This window comes from Endocarpon pusillum (assembly GCF_000464535.1).
Source record: "Endocarpon pusillum Z07020 unplaced genomic scaffold scaffold176, whole genome shotgun sequence".
Lineage (NCBI taxonomy): Eukaryota > Fungi > Ascomycota > Eurotiomycetes > Verrucariales > Verrucariaceae > Endocarpon > Endocarpon pusillum.
Window position 1 is genome coordinate 176630 of NW_006916072.1, and position 18241 is coordinate 194870.

General features: G+C 50.9%; 5 protein-coding genes across 5 annotated transcripts; 1 reads left to right on the forward strand and 4 right to left on the reverse strand.

Annotated features, from left to right (window-relative positions):
* Window positions 1-1113: 1113 nt before the first annotated feature.
* On the reverse strand, window positions 1114-3529 carry EPUS_04107 (uncharacterized protein; the record flags this gene model as incomplete). Its single annotated transcript, XM_007802721.1, has 6 exons — window positions 1114-1572; window positions 1622-2067; window positions 2120-2680; window positions 2758-2959; window positions 3016-3214; window positions 3273-3529. 6 exons carry the CDS (start codon window positions 3527-3529, stop codon window positions 1114-1116), a joined length of 2124 nt encoding a protein of 707 aa, XP_007800912.1.
* Window positions 3530-5166: 1637 nt separating this feature from the next.
* On the reverse strand, window positions 5167-8465 carry EPUS_04108 (uncharacterized protein; the record flags this gene model as incomplete). Its single annotated transcript, XM_007802722.1, has 2 exons — window positions 5167-8210; window positions 8258-8465. 2 exons carry the CDS (start codon window positions 8463-8465, stop codon window positions 5167-5169), a joined length of 3252 nt encoding a protein of 1083 aa, XP_007800913.1.
* A 2663-nt stretch (window positions 8466-11128) lies between these two features.
* Window positions 11129-12487, reverse strand: EPUS_04109 (DNA replication complex GINS protein PSF1; the record flags this gene model as incomplete). Its single annotated transcript, XM_007802723.1, has 2 exons — window positions 11129-11588; window positions 12357-12487. The coding sequence occupies 2 exons, from the start codon at window positions 12485-12487 to the stop codon at window positions 11129-11131; spliced, it is 591 nt and encodes a 196-aa protein (XP_007800914.1).
* A 1686-nt stretch (window positions 12488-14173) lies between these two features.
* EPUS_04110 (uncharacterized protein) lies at window positions 14174-16018 on the forward strand (the record flags this gene model as incomplete). Its single annotated transcript, XM_007802724.1, has 3 exons — window positions 14174-14239; window positions 14317-14649; window positions 14699-16018. The coding sequence occupies 3 exons, from the start codon at window positions 14174-14176 to the stop codon at window positions 16016-16018; spliced, it is 1719 nt and encodes a 572-aa protein (XP_007800915.1).
* Window positions 16019-16222: 204 nt separating this feature from the next.
* EPUS_04111 (uncharacterized protein) lies at window positions 16223-17821 on the reverse strand (the record flags this gene model as incomplete). The annotated part of the gene is made up of 1 exon (XM_007802725.1): window positions 16223-17821. The coding sequence occupies one exon, from the start codon at window positions 17819-17821 to the stop codon at window positions 16223-16225; it is 1599 nt and encodes a 532-aa protein (XP_007800916.1).
* Window positions 17822-18241: the final 420 nt, after the last annotated feature.

Here is an 18241-nt window from a genome sequence, read left to right on the forward strand (position 1 = left end):
CGGCGGCGAGGGGAGAGGAGGAGGATCTATCCGTGTCGGTTTGGACGGGAACTCGGTTGGGGTCTTCGGCGTGAGCGGCATCGATTAGGGACATGGCCTTTGCGAAATCAGGCGCCATGGCTGTGGATGTGGTTGGGCCGTCTCAACTGAGGGTCTCTTTGGGGATGACACCGAAACCGAGTTGACGAGGAGGCTGGTGCTATTCAATGTGCCTGTGATCCTCAGATGTTCTGGGAAAGAAATGATGATGCCTGGCTGGCAGCATACTGCAGGTATTCCATGTCAGATTGTGCTTCAGCAATCATCACAGCAGTCGTTATCTAAGATCGTCAAACGCGTTACAAATCGGGCACTGGTCGAGTCGAGATAGGGATGCTTGGTCGGCGCACTTGGCCCGATATCATCATCTTCCTGTACTGTCAATGCCGGACCGCACTTCTACAATGGCTATTCGGATACTCAGATGCTTTAGATGGAAGACACATGGTCGCAAAGTCGGGTAGCCTCTCCTACCACCAGCAGAACCAAGTTGAGGTCCAGTACCCCCACCCGTGTTCACCATTGGACAAGCAAACGCTGTCTATTGATCGAGCCAATAAACATTGACTCATCCGAATACAGAGAAACCAGTGATCATATTAGCTATTATACGCAATTCTGCCCTACAGGCGATCGAGTGACCAAGAGCCTCCAATAAGAGATTCCGCACGGGTATCATAAGGACAAAGTAAGCAAAGGCATCGTCTCGAAAGGGACAGCAATCACACTCGGGGTATCCATTCGACAATGCAAGACTCAGACTCAGACTCAGCGCAAGACATAGATATCAATCTAGAACAAACAAAAGCAGGGGGTATCGATTCGCGAGGTTGAGCGGATAAAGTTGCTAGTCAAGGACCGAAGTGGGTTCGATCGCAATGCGTAGTAGGAAATGGGTGCTGTCGATGCGACCGGTGGTTCATTGTCGAGTCAAGCCGTGGCGAGGCCAGAGAGACGAGAGGGCTTTGGCGAGTACGAATCCGAGTCCCACCATTTCTCATGCTCGATTGGACTGGCAGCTCTGAGTGCTTGGAAGGAAGCTCGTGGCGTCGTCACTCCGACCTCTTCGGACCTTCATGCCGAAGCCTTGACGGTCGGTGTTGCACCGCTGGCTGCCTCAGGAGCTCGATCGACTGGCTCGGTGGGTGCCTGGGTGATGCCATTGGTCAAAGCGGGCTCGGCTTTTGCTGAAGATACTGCATCACCCTCCGTGCTCTCTGCAATTGGAGCGGATTCGGTGATAGCGGAGGTGGGCTCGGTTTGTGTCTGTTCAGATTTCACCGCCTTGCTGGGTTTGCGGAATAGACCACCAAGCTTCTGGGGAAGCGGTGACTTCCTGGTCTCGCCTTCAGTCACCTCGGACTCGGACTTTTCCTTCTTGCTAGCAAGGGTATTGAAAAGAGAGGTTCGGCGCTTCTCTTTCAAGGTTGGCTTACTCTCAGAAGTGGCAGCGGCAGGAGATTCCGAGGTGACACCCGTCTCGAGGGCAGTAGCTGTTGAAACTGGTTCATCAGCCGTTGCCTCCTTCTTCTGCTACATGACATTAGTAGTCATAGATATCAGAAAGGGGTCAATGACGCACCTCAAGCTTCGAGTCCTGTCTCTTGAAGAAACCCATCACACCACCTTTGTGCGATGGAGTAGTAGGGCTCTTGATAGGCGCTCCGGTGGTGGTCTGAGCATGAACGCTGTTGGCAGGTACATCATGAGCTGCGATGGCCGAGTCCACTGGTGCCGTGACTGCTGCAGCATCAATTGGCTTGCTTTGAGCTGGCTCATCGATCTTAGGAGCAGTCTCGGAGACAGGTGCAACCTCGCTGTCCTTGGTAGGAATGACTAGAGCTCCATCGGTTGGAGTCTTTTCCGCTGTTGGGCTTGTAATGTCTTTTCTGCCCCCGAAGAAATTACCGAAGATTGAACCGCGCTTGCCGCGGTTCTTTTCAAGGTTCTCGGTGCCCCTGGTGGTCGAGAGTTCTGGCTTTGTTTCATCTGCCTTCTTCTCGTGAGATGTAGTGATGGCGGCTGGGGCTATAAGAGGGTTAGCTCTGCTTGCAAGCGCATTGGTACCGGGGTTGCTTACCAGCAGCAGCAACAGTCGCAGCAACAGTCGCAGCACCGGCTTCAGCAATGTCTGATGGCTGATGAGTGGCTTGCGCCTCGGCCTGCTTCTGTTCCTTCTCAAGCTTCTGCTCCTCCTTGGTTACTTCTTTTTCATGCTTCTTCTCCTCCTTGTGGTGTTCCTTGACAATCTCCTTTTCCTGCTTTTTCTCCTCTTTAGCAACCTCTTTGTCGTGCTTGTGATGTTCCTTGGCCATCTCCTTCTCAGCCTTTTCCTCGGCCTTTTCCTCTTTCTTCACATCTTTCTTCTCCTCCTGCTCTTCCTTTTTGTTGCCGAGGAGGCCAAAGATGCTGGCACGTTTGCGAGATTGGGATCGGCTTTTGGACTTCTTGTCTTTCTTTTCAGCATCGGAGGAGGAAGCAGAGCTGGTATCAACCCTGTCCTTTTTGTCCTTTTTGAGAGTCTCCTTGACTTTGGTCTCGAGAGATTTTCGTGGAGGAGCGGATGTCTCCTTTCTCTCTTTCGACTTGGAAAGACCAGGAAGCGACGAGCCCGTAGTCGCGGCTCCAACACCAAGCTTGTCTAGCTTTGCATTAGCCAAGAATCCTCTGCGGGGTACGTGGATGACGAGCATCAATATAGAAAGAAGATTGACGTACTGTATTTCTCAAAGTGCTTTTGGTATCCTTCACTGCCCAGGATACCTTCCTTCAGCCCTTTGCCCTCAGCGGCCTTCGCCTCAATCGCAGCAATCCAGCTGGAACGCTCGGCTGGAGACGCGGCTTGGAAAACATGCTTGTGTCCGTTGAGCTTGAACGAAAAGTCGTTGGAGCCTTCCTTAGTCACATCGGCGACCTCAGCCTGACGAACCTGGTCAGTAATAGTTCTTGTCAAGGTGGGCACTAGGAGCGACCAACCAAGTTCAAGATGCCGGCTGGGGCTGCCTTGTCCTCAGCCCGCTTAGCAAAGAACAAAAGACCCTTTCCAGTCTCGTGAGCCCAGGCAGCATTGGGATGTGCAATCTCGGCCTTTTCTGCACGGAGATAGGCGTCCAGAGTGTCAGTTTTAAAAGCTTCATCGCTAAACCAGAAGAAACGCTTCGAAAATCGGAGACTCCTGCAGAAAGAAAAAGAGTGATTAGAATAGGTCAGGAATAGATGCAGGCGATGCTTACTGGATCAGCCCGGGCCCCTTGTAGCCCAAGATGCCCTCACTTGCGGGGCCACCTTCGAGCTTAGCTTCGCCCTTCCCAGCGGTTTCGTCCTGAGTGGCAGCTGCAGCAGTATCGCTGACTGAGGTGATGGTGTCGGTGGCTGGGTTAGGCTCAGTGGTAGCCGCAGCAGGTGCGGTGGAAGGCACGGGAGTGGAATCAGTTCCACCGACGGCACCAGTGGTGGGAGGCATGACGGTAGGTAAAGCGGGGGCAGCCATCTCTAGGTGGATACAGGGCGATAATATCAATTATGAGCTGGACGGGGAAGAGATGAATAGCAAAAAAAGTTCAATCTGGCGAGGAAGTCAGTTACTTGCTTGTGCAGAGATCACAGAAAGCACGAGACGTGGAATTTGCAGGAACGTGTCGATGATACGAGATGTGTACTTGCCGCTTGAAAGTGGAATGTTGGGAGCTTGAAAAGAGGGGCTAGAAGTAGAGATCAAGAGAGGCTTCAAGACGGGTAGGAAGGAAATTTCAGCAGTGCTCGAGCAGCAGACGTGTTGTTGAAAGTTGAAGTGAATAAGGGAGGCCGACAGCTCAAACATAGCAGGCCGCTAGTACTAGCCCGGAGGGACGCGCCAATGAAATTCCCTAACAAACCCTGAGATCCACCAGCCGCATCCCGAAGTCTGGAGCTTGTAATACCCTGAAGCCCGTGTCGCCCACTGGCAGTAAGTCACTATCAACGACTGGCCTCCCTGTGCATTTGAGAAACAAAGTGGCTAGACAACCGCAAATCACTTCCACTTGGCAAGCAATAGCGTGGAAAATTTTAACCGTAACTAGAGCTGGTCCGTTTCAGACTGACAGTTGTGGAAGAAGCATAAATAAGTACTCCGGACGTGGTGACATACGATGCCTAGCTATGGGGGCCAAATGCGCAGGTCACTTCAACAACCTATAACTAGCGATAGTGTTTGAGGCTTTCAGAGGAACTCCTGACACAGGCATGTTGCAGGTACAACAAACCCCCAGAAAGCTACTCCTCCTACTTATCCAGTAACACGGACCCCGCTTATCTGCTCTACTTAGCCTAGCTCTGCTCTGCCCTGCCGTCCTTTACTCTGCTCTCTGCGCTCAACTCTCCCGTTTGGCAGTGATCCTACCGCATTCATGTGGCTGCTAGCCAGAATCGAGACGCAATCTGGCCAGCGCATGGTGAGTTGTTTCCAACGGGGTCGCATGACCATCTGCCAATGGAACCTGCATTGCCCAACCATCACATGCACAAATCTGGTCCAAGCTGCTGATCTATGACACCATTGGGCAACGGTATGAGATGCTGGGAGCTCGTGTTTTTCTTGTCATGCACGCTTACCAGTTCCCACATCAGACACACCCCACTGACGATGTTGTTGTGGTTGTTGTGGTTGTTGAAGGAGTTGCCTTAGTCCTGGACTGCCACTTAATGTTGCATCGTCTATTAGTGCGTTCATCAATGGATTTTGAGATTGAGTCCATCACTGCATTGACTCAGTTAGGCTCCGGGAGATTATTCTACTAGTAAATTAGCTAATTTAAAGTGGTCAGGGCACACTGTTCATCGACAGTCACTGCTGGTAGCAGTTGGTCAACCCGTCTGCTTAAGCGTCCCAGAGGTGGAGCTCGTCTAATTGTGGAACCACTGAGAGTTGCAATTCGACATGTGATGTCCCTGAATGGACCGTTGATGCTTACCCATATCAAAATTGACCAAAGATTACTCCCCACAATATCTAAATCATTTTTATACAATTGACTTTTCACAATAACATCGCCAAACTTTTGGTTTTTGAGAGCGCCTCCAAGGCCTCGCAAAAGTCGCATAAGAGCACCAAATACAAATGAATGGGAAGTCTGTGGCTCCTACCTCTCAGCCAGCAGCAGTAAGGATGTATCCAAGCACAGCGTCCATTCGTTCCTTGGTCAGTTTCAAGCATATTTTGAGCATTTCACTCGCCACATCCGGCTCTGCTTTTTGTAGTTCTGTCCATTTCTGCTCGCTCATCTCCCATACGGTACAGTCTCGTTCAGCCGTCAACGTCGCCGTTCGACTTGTTTCTGAAAAGAATGGTAGTTCGCCACAGGGACGTCCGGCCATAATGAGCTCTGAATACTGGCCTTGTGGGGAGTTGTAGTCGGCACGTAGGATTCCCTCTTCTAGAAGGTAGAAACCACTTGCAGGTTCGCCTATGTTAAATAAAACCGTACCAGAAGGGAACTGCTTTTTCTCAAAAAATCGGGTTGCCTTAAACCAGAAATCTTCGCCATGTTCTGAAAGGTCCTCGAATATCTGAAGCAGTAGTGGTAGAGGCTGTTTATAGTTATGCCACGAGTGTGACTTGGTGGAAACAGTCTCATTAAGTGTCGTTGATGCAACATGATGAAGATGGTCCCTCCTCGGTGAGCTGAACATCAACTCCGAAGGGAATGATGGACGTCTGCCCTCCACAGGAACATCAAGCTGTTGACTTGGAGAGGGTGGAGGAGCGTGTCGATGGTGTGGAGGTAATTGCGCTTGCCGTTCGTAAAATGCTTGGAGCAGTTCATTCTCGCAAAACTCCAGAGCCTGGTTCAAATTCTCAAACAGCTCAACCTCGTTCTCCTCGCTAAATAGTCCGACACTACTCAGGCTCTGCCCAACCTCACCATTGACGCTGACACCACTGACAATCATAATCACGCCTCGCTTTTTAAGCAAGCGACTGATTCTGGTGAAAGCTTCAGCGGCCGAAAAGTCAACGCCGTTGATGTGTGCAAGATCAAGGATAAGATAGCGAATCGGGCGATGTCGGAAAGCATCTTCTGCAAGCATAGCTCGAATTCTGTTTTCGACTCCGACAATAGTACCGAAGAAGAGAAAGCCGGCAAGCTTGATGACATGTGTCTGCTGGCCGGCTTCCTTTAAAAATCTGAGCTGAACAGGAGGTCGCCGTACCGTCGAGTTGGCGGTTTCTCCCGAATATGTAGCACGAATTGCGCTTTTGCGAGAAGTCTGTACGACAAAGTTGACACAGGCAAGCACTATGCCAACAAAGATGCCAACCACAAAATCCCACGCGCCCATGGTAACCACTATAATCAGAATAGTGATGTACTCAAGCCGATGGACTTTGCCAAACGTATCAATCAGTGCCTCAATCATAAGCTCCATGCCGAGCAGGAAGATGAGAGCACCGACAACCATGATGGGAATGTATCCAACAAGCACAGGCCCCATGAAAAGGACCCCAGCAGTTGCTGCCGCAAGCAAGAGGCCTGCGAGTCTCGAGCTTCCTCCACTATCAATGAAGAGTAAGCTATTTGTGTACACGAGGTAATTCTGGATGCTGCCAAAGAAGCCCGACAGTGCGTTGGTAACGCCATGAGCCAGAAGCTCTCTGTCAAGGTCTAAACTGTCCTCTCCTGTAGAAATAGCTAAGGCGGGAACATTGATCGGAACATGGAGAATGCCGAAGAAGGTAAGCGCAAACATGGCGGGAACTGTTTCTGCGAGCGCCTCCCAGTTCACTGCTCGAAAGTCGTAAAGCGTATAGAAATGATACCAAGGGTTTTCTGCAGGGGGTGCGTCGAAGACCCAACCGTGCTCTCGAAGCATCTCAATCGGAAAGCCGAGAGCAAACCTAAAAAAATAGAATATTATTGCAACGCTGATGAAGTAGCCACCAACAAGAAAGTTAGATTTGACAAAGCGCTGTGTGGCCATAAGGATGACAGCAAGCACGAAAGGGATTGCCCACAGAAAAATGGTGTCGAGTTGAAGGAGCTTTTGTAGGGTTGAGAAATCGTAGTTGAGGTTGCCATCAAGCCTGGCAGACACCTCGAGACCAGTGACAACCAGAAACCACCCAACTCCACCTATGCAACCAATGAGAATGTGGCGTGGAAAAAACCCAATCAAGGACCCCAGACGGCATACCCCCATGAGAAAGAAAACAATGCCCGTAAGCATTGAGCTTAGGGCATAGGACAGGATGGTTGTTGCCAAAACGGATTTCGGATTGTCCTCACCAACCGTATTTAGAATTGTAAAGGCCATCTTGTGCATAAAGGGGACCACCTCGATCATTTCAGAACCGATGCCTCCCTTGAAAATACTTCCCCCACTGGAAAAAACCACCTGGGCAATTATTGTGCTGACATAAAACATGGAAATACCGTCTGAGCCCATATCTGCAAATACTGGTTGACCGAGGGGGAACAATATCATCCCGTAGGAGAGAGCGTCCAAGATGTTGAGTAGAAGGCCGAGAAAAACAGCCGGTAGAACGCTGACAGGTCGGACAAACCCCTCCTGCCATATCGTTCCAATATCCCACGTTTTTGGATGTAAAATTGTATAAGCCGCGGAGCGTGACTTGTTAAGGGCATGCTGACCCGTAGCACGAATTTGGTGCTTGACAGGTCGCCTGTGGGGTTTTTGACTCTCCAGATCCTTATAAGATCCGACCTTCTTCGAAATTTCATCCTGACTTTTGGGCAGGAGTGATGTTTCTTCTGTGATGGTGGTATCGCTCTCAAAAGCTTCTCTTCTTGAAGAGGTATTGTGTGTTAACGAGTCTCTCTTCCCCATGTACCTCACTCCTACGGAGAACTCTGGCGGCGATTTCTGAATCATCTTAGTCAATGCTGAGGTGAAATGTGCTGGTGGTGATGCCTCGCGACTTGACTCTGGGGAGACCGGCTCAGAGACCTCGTCAATGGCCTCTGGTCGTGAACGTACATGAGCACGGGTGCTGGGCTCGGCAGGTGAGCCTTGAGATGCTTCTGTGTCAAGAATGATGGTATCTGGGTGTGATATCGAACGCTGTTTGGTATCTGATGAAGATGGACTCTCCCGGACAGATTCGGATATTGCGAGTGAGGCTAGTTCTGCGGTCTGCTCTCGCACGCCATATGACGAATATTGAGCTGCGTCTCCAGGCAAGAGTCAGCCCGTATCAGTGAAAAAGACTAATACGTACCTATAGAGCCATGAAAGGAGCGGTGATAGAACGACCTGGTTGGAGTTCTCTGTGCAATTGACGGCGATCCGACAACCTGAGTGGTGGAAGAGCTCGTTCGAGCTCGACGTCCGGTGGAGGGACGGTCCGGGGCTAGAAGTGAGCTCTCGTCACTTAAACCATCCGCTTGACCTCGGTCCTGAGCTGCAGAGGACTGAGAGGAACGCATGATTGATAGAAATGATGTGCTACGCGGTCTGCGCGGAGAAGGCATAGTAGAGGGTCATTGTCAGTTCTATGGCGGGGCCCAGTGAATGATGCCGGGCCCTGTGCTAGATGTGAGATACATGGATGGAGGTACATGTCAGCAAATCGTATCAATTTTTAATAAACAACACTGGTATCACCAAACAGGTAAAGCTCCTAGTAGTAACATTGGTATCGGTAGATGGGCCGACTGGGAGAGAATATCTTCCCTCCCTCTTTCTGCCTCACGTGTCTCTTCCCGCCCCGCACGAGGAGTCGGGGGAGGGTCATCCATCATCCATCATCCATCATCCACTATCCACTGTGCCACCCAATCGACCCTCTACTTGATAATGGCCCGAAGCCTTTTTACCTTGCCACAACTATCTCCATCTATTAAGAGTATCCCTGCACGAGCAGCCAGCCGCCAAATGCTATTGGCAGTCATTACATGGGAATTGCTCTTCGCAGAGATCACACCTTCGGTACTCGACTAAGTCTGCAAGTCCATGCGAGTCTTCAAATGTTCCCCCCACTTGCCACGAAAAAGTCTTTCTGCATGACCTCAGGTGTGGTGTTATGAAGGATGGGTCGAGGCCCACGTGAAGAATTAGTGTCGTTCTTTGCATGATTTCTCCCGACAGATTAGCTGGTATGTATAGCAAGTCATCATTTCTACTGTCTTCCTCATCGATTTTGTTGATATGTGACATGCCAAGAGCGACACAAATTGTTTACTTGGCCTTCGGGCCATTTACCATGGAGTCTCACGTAGCACAACGAGGGTGCTGGTTGCCAGGAGTAGCCGACCGTATTTGAAAATGCCCATTCTCATCTTTTACGGTCCCGGCTCGGTTTTATGGTCGTCCAATTTCTTGAATCGATTTCTCCCGAGATTACCGCCACTAATCTAGAGCGAGGCATGCATAAAAGTCTTGTGCTCCCAAGCCTCGGACGGGCTCGTTGTCTTTTACTTAACTTCACTTCACCTTTATTATCTTATCTTATCCCCGTGCCTTTCAGTATCACTGCGAAAAGGATCGTGTCTGGTAAAGTTCCATCAGGGTCTTCCGTTCTTCTTTTGGTATACATTACGCATTCAGTACAAGCTGTAACCACAAATCACGGATATACTGAGGTGTTAATTTCTGGGGTGCTGGAATATGATTGCGCTTGTTTCGCCACAAGTGTGGGACATGATCATCAAGGATGTTTAGCAATATGTGGAACTGTTTTATGTTCACGGCTATTGATAGGACTGCCAAGCAGCAAGAGCAGATATACGGCTCCGCTTGTGAGAGATCAACGTGGGGAGCACACCATCCCTTCTCGAGCTCCCTTTACCGGTGTACTGCCAGTGCATGCTTCGTAGCAGTCCGGAGTAACCTGCATGGCTATCTCCACAGGCACACCACCTTGTAGTAATTTTCGGCTTCATTTGCCCAAGAAACTAACAGGGAATAGCTTAATACCTCGAAAGAAGTCATCAAGCTTAGGCTGAAAGCCTCTTGAATTTTCTAGATTGAGCTGTACTACGTAGTACGCCATCTTCTGCACTGCAAGATCGGATTTGACGTATGCCGATACCGCAGTAGAGGTTACGTATGTGCCCCAGCCAGGGAGTGCGGAGTATCCCTTTGCTTCTACTGTCTGCATACTGCAATCTATTTCATTGGAGATATGTATTGGATCGAGCATTGAGTCAGGGCCATTTGTGGAACCCCCACTCCAACCCCAACCCATGGATACCCTTCATCGCCACCCTTTTAATGAGCTCCCTGTGTCTGATTGGCTGCAGACACTGCCACGCCGCCGATCCAAGACCGTGCATGAGTATCTTTGGTTTAGGGGTGGGCGATATGCTAATCGTCTGAATGGCAACCAATTTTGTAGATGGGGGGGAGAGAAGCGGGAAATTGATATTATTTTGGCGTCATCTGGTCATGGACGTGCTCGCCAAAGGGCAGTCATCTTGATTTTGGGGAATTGTACCTCTGATTGTGTGTCGAAGTTTGCCCAAACACCGAATAAGCTGTTTTGACTGAGCAATCAGGTATTCCATCTTCTATCTCATTCTCGCCTGTCCCTAAGTACATATGACCAATTGTGCCAGGACAGGCGTAGTCATATGACAGCAATTCGATTTCAGATCGCACTCTCCTCAGCTTGGCCAACCAGCAACCAGTGCAGCAATTCCCATCATGGAGATTGTCACTTTCAGGATGTTCTGGGGTTTGAGATTATGACGTCCTTCGGAGTATGGTATTCGTTGGGATCGCCTCATCCAGGCCTTCTATTCCTGTAGATACTTCCCACCCTGCTGGAGGTATTTTTGTCTACTCCTTCCGAAGTTTCTCAATGTGCTCGACCTCAGCCGGTGCCTAGGATTGCGACGTGGAGAAATCCCCGTAGAGTCGTTCTAAAAGGGTCTTCTTTGTTTCCAGATCCTACACATTCTGTAAGCCAGCAATGTGAAGAACTTGGGAGCTTGAATATTCGAGTTAACTCAAGCGCTGTAGAAATCCCTGGGCTATCAGCCGCTCAACATCTCCGTGCCTTACATAAAACTGACTGTTCTTCGTCAGATTTATTGCCCTATGAAACCGTCATTAGTCCTGCCATTTCAGAATCATCCAAGACCCTAAATTACCCGTATTCCGTCTGCACCTCGCCAGCGTCTTTCAGAACCCTAACATCAATGAAGAGATCTTTTGGCGGTTCCAGACTCCCAGTCAAGTCGATATCAGTCCATTGACCTTTATAAGCTGCTAACATATCGCTATATTGTCTGAAATATTCCTCCTCTTCTGGGCTTAGGGAGCTCTCATCGTTTGAGGGGGCACTCGACCCTTCCTGACCTGTACTGGATTGCCTCGATTGGTGTACTTCCAGAACATCCTTACCATCCCAACACATCTCCTCTAGCTTATCAGCTCGTCCTCGATGATAAGCAAGAAGACATCGCTTGTTCCGCCTGATAGCAAGGTGGTCAACAAGCAAGGCGCAGGCGGTCGGAGGATCGGAGGACGGGTTGAAATGGCCCTCAAAAGGCTCGAGGATGCGCTTGACGTCCTTTTCTAGGTCTCTGACTTCTCGGGTCACGGCCCTGACTGTTTCAGTCTGGTAAGGCGGCAGATGTGTCAGGTTCTGGGTGCGCTTGGCATGTTGCACCTATTCTCTTGATGTTAGATGACTGGGAAGGCTGTCAAGCTCCGAGTTTCTGGATTACCAGTTTATTGCCAAGCTCCCCATACATCTACTCTGTATCAGAGTGTCTAGAAGGACCTCCTCACGGGAAGATGAGATCGACAAGGATATGCAAGCTGTTGGTGCTACGAATTGAAGACACGAGCCCTATGTAGGATGGGTCAAGGTCGATTGCGGAGTTGTGGTTACACTTAGCTCTGCGATTCCTGTTTGGGATCTTGGCACTGGGTCTGCCGTGCAGGTGGGTTACTACTACAGCACTTAGTACCACACGTGTTAGGGTTGTGGCACAATGTACGGAGCATTGCTTGAGACAATACCTACGATTTCCAAAGACACGCTAGACTGCATTGTGTTGTGTTGTGGTGGTATTCCATAAATTCATTGTAGCAAGCAAGCTTGCTGGTAGAGAACAGCTCAGTGGGCACTTCGACATGCCATGGTGTTGTGCAACGGCTAAAGAGTTTGACATACTTCCAACTTCATGCGGACCTGCACCTCAGTGCACCACGATACTACCATCTATAACGTTGTGGGCGTCGATTGTATCTGTCCACGTAAGGTCCGCCATATCCTGGAGGGGGGATCGGTCTCATATATGAATCGCGATATCTACATCAAAGGGTTATAAACACAGGTCTCTGCTGATTGCACAGGTTTATCATACCTCGGTCCGTACTGCGGCAGAAGGTCTGGTCGTCGATAGCCACCAGGTGGTCGAAAGTATTCTCGTTCTCGGCTCCTGTGGCGATGGCGACGCGGCTGGTCGTAATAGGGTACCGATTGTGAGCTACCCATGTTTATGATAATAAGAGAACCCGTTTCTTAGTGTAGGAGGTGGCACAAACTCGCAAATATAACCCAGATACGTCAAATGTCTAGTGATGAGAAGGAATTTGTCGACAAAGAGAAATACAGAAAATCAAGAACGAAGTCTGCTCATGAAAAGAAAAAGAGATAAGGCAGATCTATGTATACTGTATACCCCACAGGGCAGCAATGGCGACCAACAATTGACTGCTATGGTCAGATAATCTTGATAAAACAAGCACGAAACGAAACGTGCGTCATTCACTGCATCGCTGGTGTCGCATTGGAATGTGACGCATGCTCTGTGCCAGCAATCTGGGGCCAGGGAACGTGGTGACGGGTGTTTAGGGGGGATATGTGTAACGGTATGTACTCCGGCCTAATAAAGCTCGGTGCCCGATCTGGCGTTTATATCCGAGTTGACTTTGGCCTGCAGACTGTCTGTGTTTCGAGCTATGGCATCTGAAATCACACCGAGGTGTCTAACCCGTAATTTACACTCCTTACTCGAGCACTGCCAGTGCTAGTAATTAGTAATTTGGTTGAACTGACGAAACGGAGGCTTGGCGTAGCTAACTACTAACTTACTACTGTACAGAGTCGTGCATCAAAAGTGGTCAAACTCTACTAATATTAAGGTAAGAGGTAGAAGGTAAGTGTAAGCTACTAGTAGGCCCTCTAGCCTAAGATATGCAGCAGATAACTTATAGGCGTGCTTAGATAGGCCCTCACTAGCTAGAGGCCCGTAATATAAGTATGCAACCACGTGAGGAGAAGCCTAGAGAGCACTTAATTCAGGGGCTTCTTTAGGCTTTCTCTAGGGTAGACTATCTGTACAACGAAGCACTATCTCAGGCTAGTCAGCACTAGCTATCTTTGGTAGAGCCTTGAGATTAGTTAGTGTAGTTTGACTACTTTTGATGCACGACTCCATACTATTGTTAGACCGTTGAGAAGATAAGATAACATCACGACATGCACGTCCAGAAGTTGCTCTCCTCTCTAGTCATTCCCTAGCCCGTTCATTACCTAGGCCTTGAACATTACTTACAGTACTAACTTGAGACCTTGCAGCTTCAAATCCATCTTGCTACGCTCCATCTACATCCTTCAGGGCCAACATGCTTGAAGGATGTGTAATTGAACCTTATATTGCCATACTTCGACACATCGCGAACGCGGATGCGGAGCAGGCCGTCGCAACATCGTCATGCTGCTCAGGAGTTGCCAAAGGGAAGTTAGTATATCATGATCATGATGAAGCCAGCAAGCAAGCATGGCCTCTCTTTGTCCAACTGGTCATCCAAAACGTCCCGCCCTTTGTGCCTTCTTTGGCTCAGGAAGTACCCTACCCGGCGAACTCAATCTCCCTTATCAGCCTCACCTGATTCTTAGTGTTCCGTCGCACTCTTCCACTCTTTCCACTTCTTCAGTATTTGCATATTCATATTTCATCTTTCACATCCATACTGGTTTGGTATTGACGGTGGTCGCTTTGAATGGAAGGCTTCGAGAAAACCCGGCAGTGCTCTATCGGAAGTAATCTTTACTACCTATTACCACATTCTGTCGCAAAGCTTTCTCCTCAGCAACTTGCCAGACTCGATACGCTTGACGGTGGACTGTTGCCAGTGACCGTTCTTACATGCAACAGACCTTGCTTTACTAACCATGATGTCGAATCTGTGTGCGAAAGGTTTTCTCGAGAAGATGATGTCTGGTGTCGTGCCTTCCTCAAAGGTAAGGCAGACTGACTTTTCGACGACCGCAGTACGATTCGCTGACCGGAAATTGGTACAGTTGTCGTGCTGCAACAGCCAAGGCGTCTGCATTTCGAGGTGAGGACGGACACAACCATTCTGTTCATCAACACTTCAGATCGGAAGCTGGCAAATGGGCCATACGTTGTTTGCAAAGCGACGGGACGGATCCATCCAGTGTGTAGGCTTTACAAAGATACGCACCATGCGTTTATCAAAGCCATACTTCCTATCAGGACGAGGAAAGACAATTTTCGTACACTCAATCTGTCTGCCAGCGAGAGCCCCTTGAGCTCCATGGAGCGGCTGCCTTCTTCAAGTAAGCAGCGTATGGTTGCTGTTCCGTCAAGGCTTTACTCCACGCCCTCAAAATCAAGACCTCTTGCTGGCGTGAGTCCCCAAGAATCCTATCCATAGCCGGCACGCTAATCAACAACAGCTTCGGATAGCAGTCAAAGACAACATTCACCTGCAAGGGCTCAAGACCGGCTATGGTAACAATGCTTGGCACGAGCTTTATCCACCAGCAAAGACAACCGCACCTGCTATAAAGCTTCTGTTGGCCGCTGGCGCTGTTGTTGTGGGCAAGCTCAAAACGAGTGAATTCTGTGAAGGTGTTGATCCTCACCAGTGGATTGGTTCCACATGCCCCGTAAATCCACGAGGGGACGGAGAACAGAAACCATCATCTTCTAGCACAGGAAGCGCTGTGGCAGCCGCAGCCTATCCGTGGCTGGATTGCACAATCGGTACAGACACCGGTGGCTCCATCAGACATCCAGCTGGTGTCAATGGTCTTTTTGGAAACCGACCTACACAAACAGCAATCAGTCTTGTGGGCGTCTTGGGTGCCACTGACCTACTGAACACACTGGGCATCTTCACCAGGGACGCAACAACCTTCGGCAAGATTGGCACGCAACTCCTGCCCAGCTCCTTCCAGCCATTAATTCCTAGAGAGGCACGAAAATACAAACTTCTATATCCTGTCCGATCATTACAGCAAGAGCACCCAAGCCCACACCGATGGTTTCCCAACCCTCTGGCCGACGCGTCCAAACTCACCGAAGCCGAGAAGAAAATCGAAGCATTCGTCCTGAAACTAGAGCAACACCTGTGCTGCGAAAGAACGGCCTTCAACCTCGACGAGCTCTGGCGCGCCATGAAACCGCGAGGCCAACCGGACTCGCTCGACGAAGCCACCGGCCCCATCTACTCGGCGCTGGTCTCCTACTCGGCGCTCCACGAAGGCGGCATCAACGATTTCCTCGCCTCGTACGCCTCCTCCCACCACGGCTCCGCGCCCAAACTCTCCGCCATCGTGTCCCAACGCCTCGAATACGGCCGCTCCCTCACCCGCGCCCAGATCGCCCAACACCTCGACTCCATGGCCGTGTTCGCGCGCTGGGTCGAGAACGTCCTCTTCGGCCCGCCCGACGAAGAAGCAATCACCCTGCTCATCTTCCCGCAGAGCTTCGGCCGGCCCAACTACCGCGACGACATCCCCGAGCACGAGTGTGTCGTCTACGACAAATTCAGCGTCTACTCCTTTGGCTACCTGGTCGGCTGTCCCGATTACACGGTCCCGATCGGCGAGGTGCCGTTCGTGAGTCGCGTGACGGGGAAGGCGGGTTATCTGCCCGTGTCGCTGAGTATGGTGGCGAGGAGGGGCAATGATGTGCCGCTCTTTGATATTTTGACGCTGTTGGAGGAGAAGGGCGTTTTGAGCGCGGTCAAGGCTGGAAGGAGGATGTATTGATTTTCTTTATTTGTGGGGGGGCTGTTTGGGATTGGAGTATTGGGCAGATAGATAGGGGGTGTGCGTGGATCGTTTCAGTTCCTGGGAGAGCCCGTCCCCCTTCTGTGTTTCTTGGATCCCTAGACTACAGCTTGGTTTTGTACACATATTATTATTAGAACCAACAAGGTACTCAACCCACCGACCGACCGACCAACCGTATATCTAGATCGCCACTCGGAACTTCGCACACCCGCCCTTCCCATGTGCATGACTATGTGCATTTCCGTTCCCAAACCCACTCTGCCCAGCGGCCCGCTTCCTCCACTCCACATCCCTCTTGCTCCTCTTCCGCTTGGGCACCGCACTCGCCGTCCCGTTCCCACCCTGCGTGGCATTCCTCTCCGGAATCCCCTCCAAACTCTCCAGAAACGTCGCCACGCTCCACGCGATCGCCTCACTGTTGACCCTGAAGGCCTCCGCGTTCAGATTCGTCACATTGTCGCCCGCTTCGTGATAGTTCTCGTCGTATGCCAGGCCTGCCGTGCCTCCGAAGGATTCGACGTCGGCGGGCGTCTTGATGCCCTCGGCGCCGGTGAAGATGCCGCCAGCTGCAACGCCGGCTTCGATGAAGGGCAGGTAGTCGGAACGGCCGTCGAAGGCACTCGCGGTGTAGTTTAGGTTGTTGCTCGAGAAGTATTCTTGGAAGAGCGCTTCGATGCGATCAGAGCCGGGCGGGCCGGTTAGATTGAATGAACTCCCATCGCCGTCATAGAGGGCGTAAATGTAGTTCGGGGAGGCGATCATGTCGAAATTGAGATAGAGTTTGATCTTTGCGAGTTCCGGGGCAGGCAGGTTCTCAACGTAGTAGGTTGAGCCTAGCAGGCCAAATTCTTCGGCGGACCAGAATGCAAAGCGGATGCTGTTGTAGGTTGAAGGGAGGGGTGAGTAGGAGGCCAGGGAGCGGGCAACGTTCAATAGGCCGATGACGCCGCTGCCGTCGTCGTTGATGCCGGGGCCCTGGATCACGGAGTCGGTGTGTCCGCCTAGGCTTAGCACTGAATTTTGGTTGCCAGAGTTGGATTGGGCGAGCACGTTGTAGGTTGTACGGTTTTCAAGAATGGAGTTTACTTCCAGATTCCCAGCGAGTGGAGTAGAGCTGGAGTTGAGGAGGGCAAGGATGGCTTGTCCGTTCTCGAGCGGGATGCCAACGGTGGGCGTGTAGGGTCCGACTGGGTTGGAAGCATCGCCGAGGGTACCGGCTAGTGGGCCCGGGACGTTGTTGTAGATTACCAGACCTGCGGCACCTGCAGAGCCTGCGAGAGCGGACTTGAGGCCGAAGGTGCACGAGCCACGGGAGACGAGCGCGATCTTTCCGCTGACGGTGGATGGATAGTCTGAGGCGTTGCATCCGAGGTTGGAGATCGCTATGATGGTGGTGTTGAGGGCGGTTCCCGAGGGAGTATAGGTTAGCAGGGTAGCATTTTGGTCGGCGCCGTTCACAGTGAAGGACTCATTGCCGCTGCTAAAGAGGGCCTCAAAGGGTTGAAGGGAGACGCTGTAGTAGCCATTTAGGGAAGACAGCTCGTCGTAGAGCCAGTTAACAGTGGCATTGTGGCCGGGCGAGCCAAACACTCGATTTCGTTCGGGGGTGGAGTAGGCAAAACCCTCGAGGGTTTGGGCGTCTGCTAGCAAGTCGTCTAGGTTAATGGAGGAGCGGAGCTCATCCCGGGTGAAAGGCCCATCAATGTCAGTGCCAGAGTCTTGAGCCGATACAAGGGTCGCACTGACGGCGATGACAATAGCTGAGAGGACACTGCGCATGGTGATCGGAATGGCTGGCCCTGGATGTAAATGTGATGAAGTGTTGGCTCAGGAGAGGGGGGGACTCGATATTAATACGGCTTGAGCAAGAGTGCAATATGCAGGACCTTGAGTGAACCCTTGAGTGAACCCTTGAGTGAACCCTTGAGTGACCGCGTTCATGCTTTGCATACGCGTGATGGCGATATGCAACGCAACCGATGACATCCTCATATTCCAAGCAGAGCTAGCGAGGCAAGACATCAAAGTACCCGTAGAGGAAGGTGAGGAAAGGAATGCGCCGAGGCACGGAGGACAAGTCAGGGATAAGAGAGACACCAGCAGCAAGCGATTCCACTCGGCGCAGAGAAAACATGCAAGCAAATGATGCATCTGCAGGTCTAGCTTTGGCCAAGCAATAGAGAAGCGTCGGACAGCCTC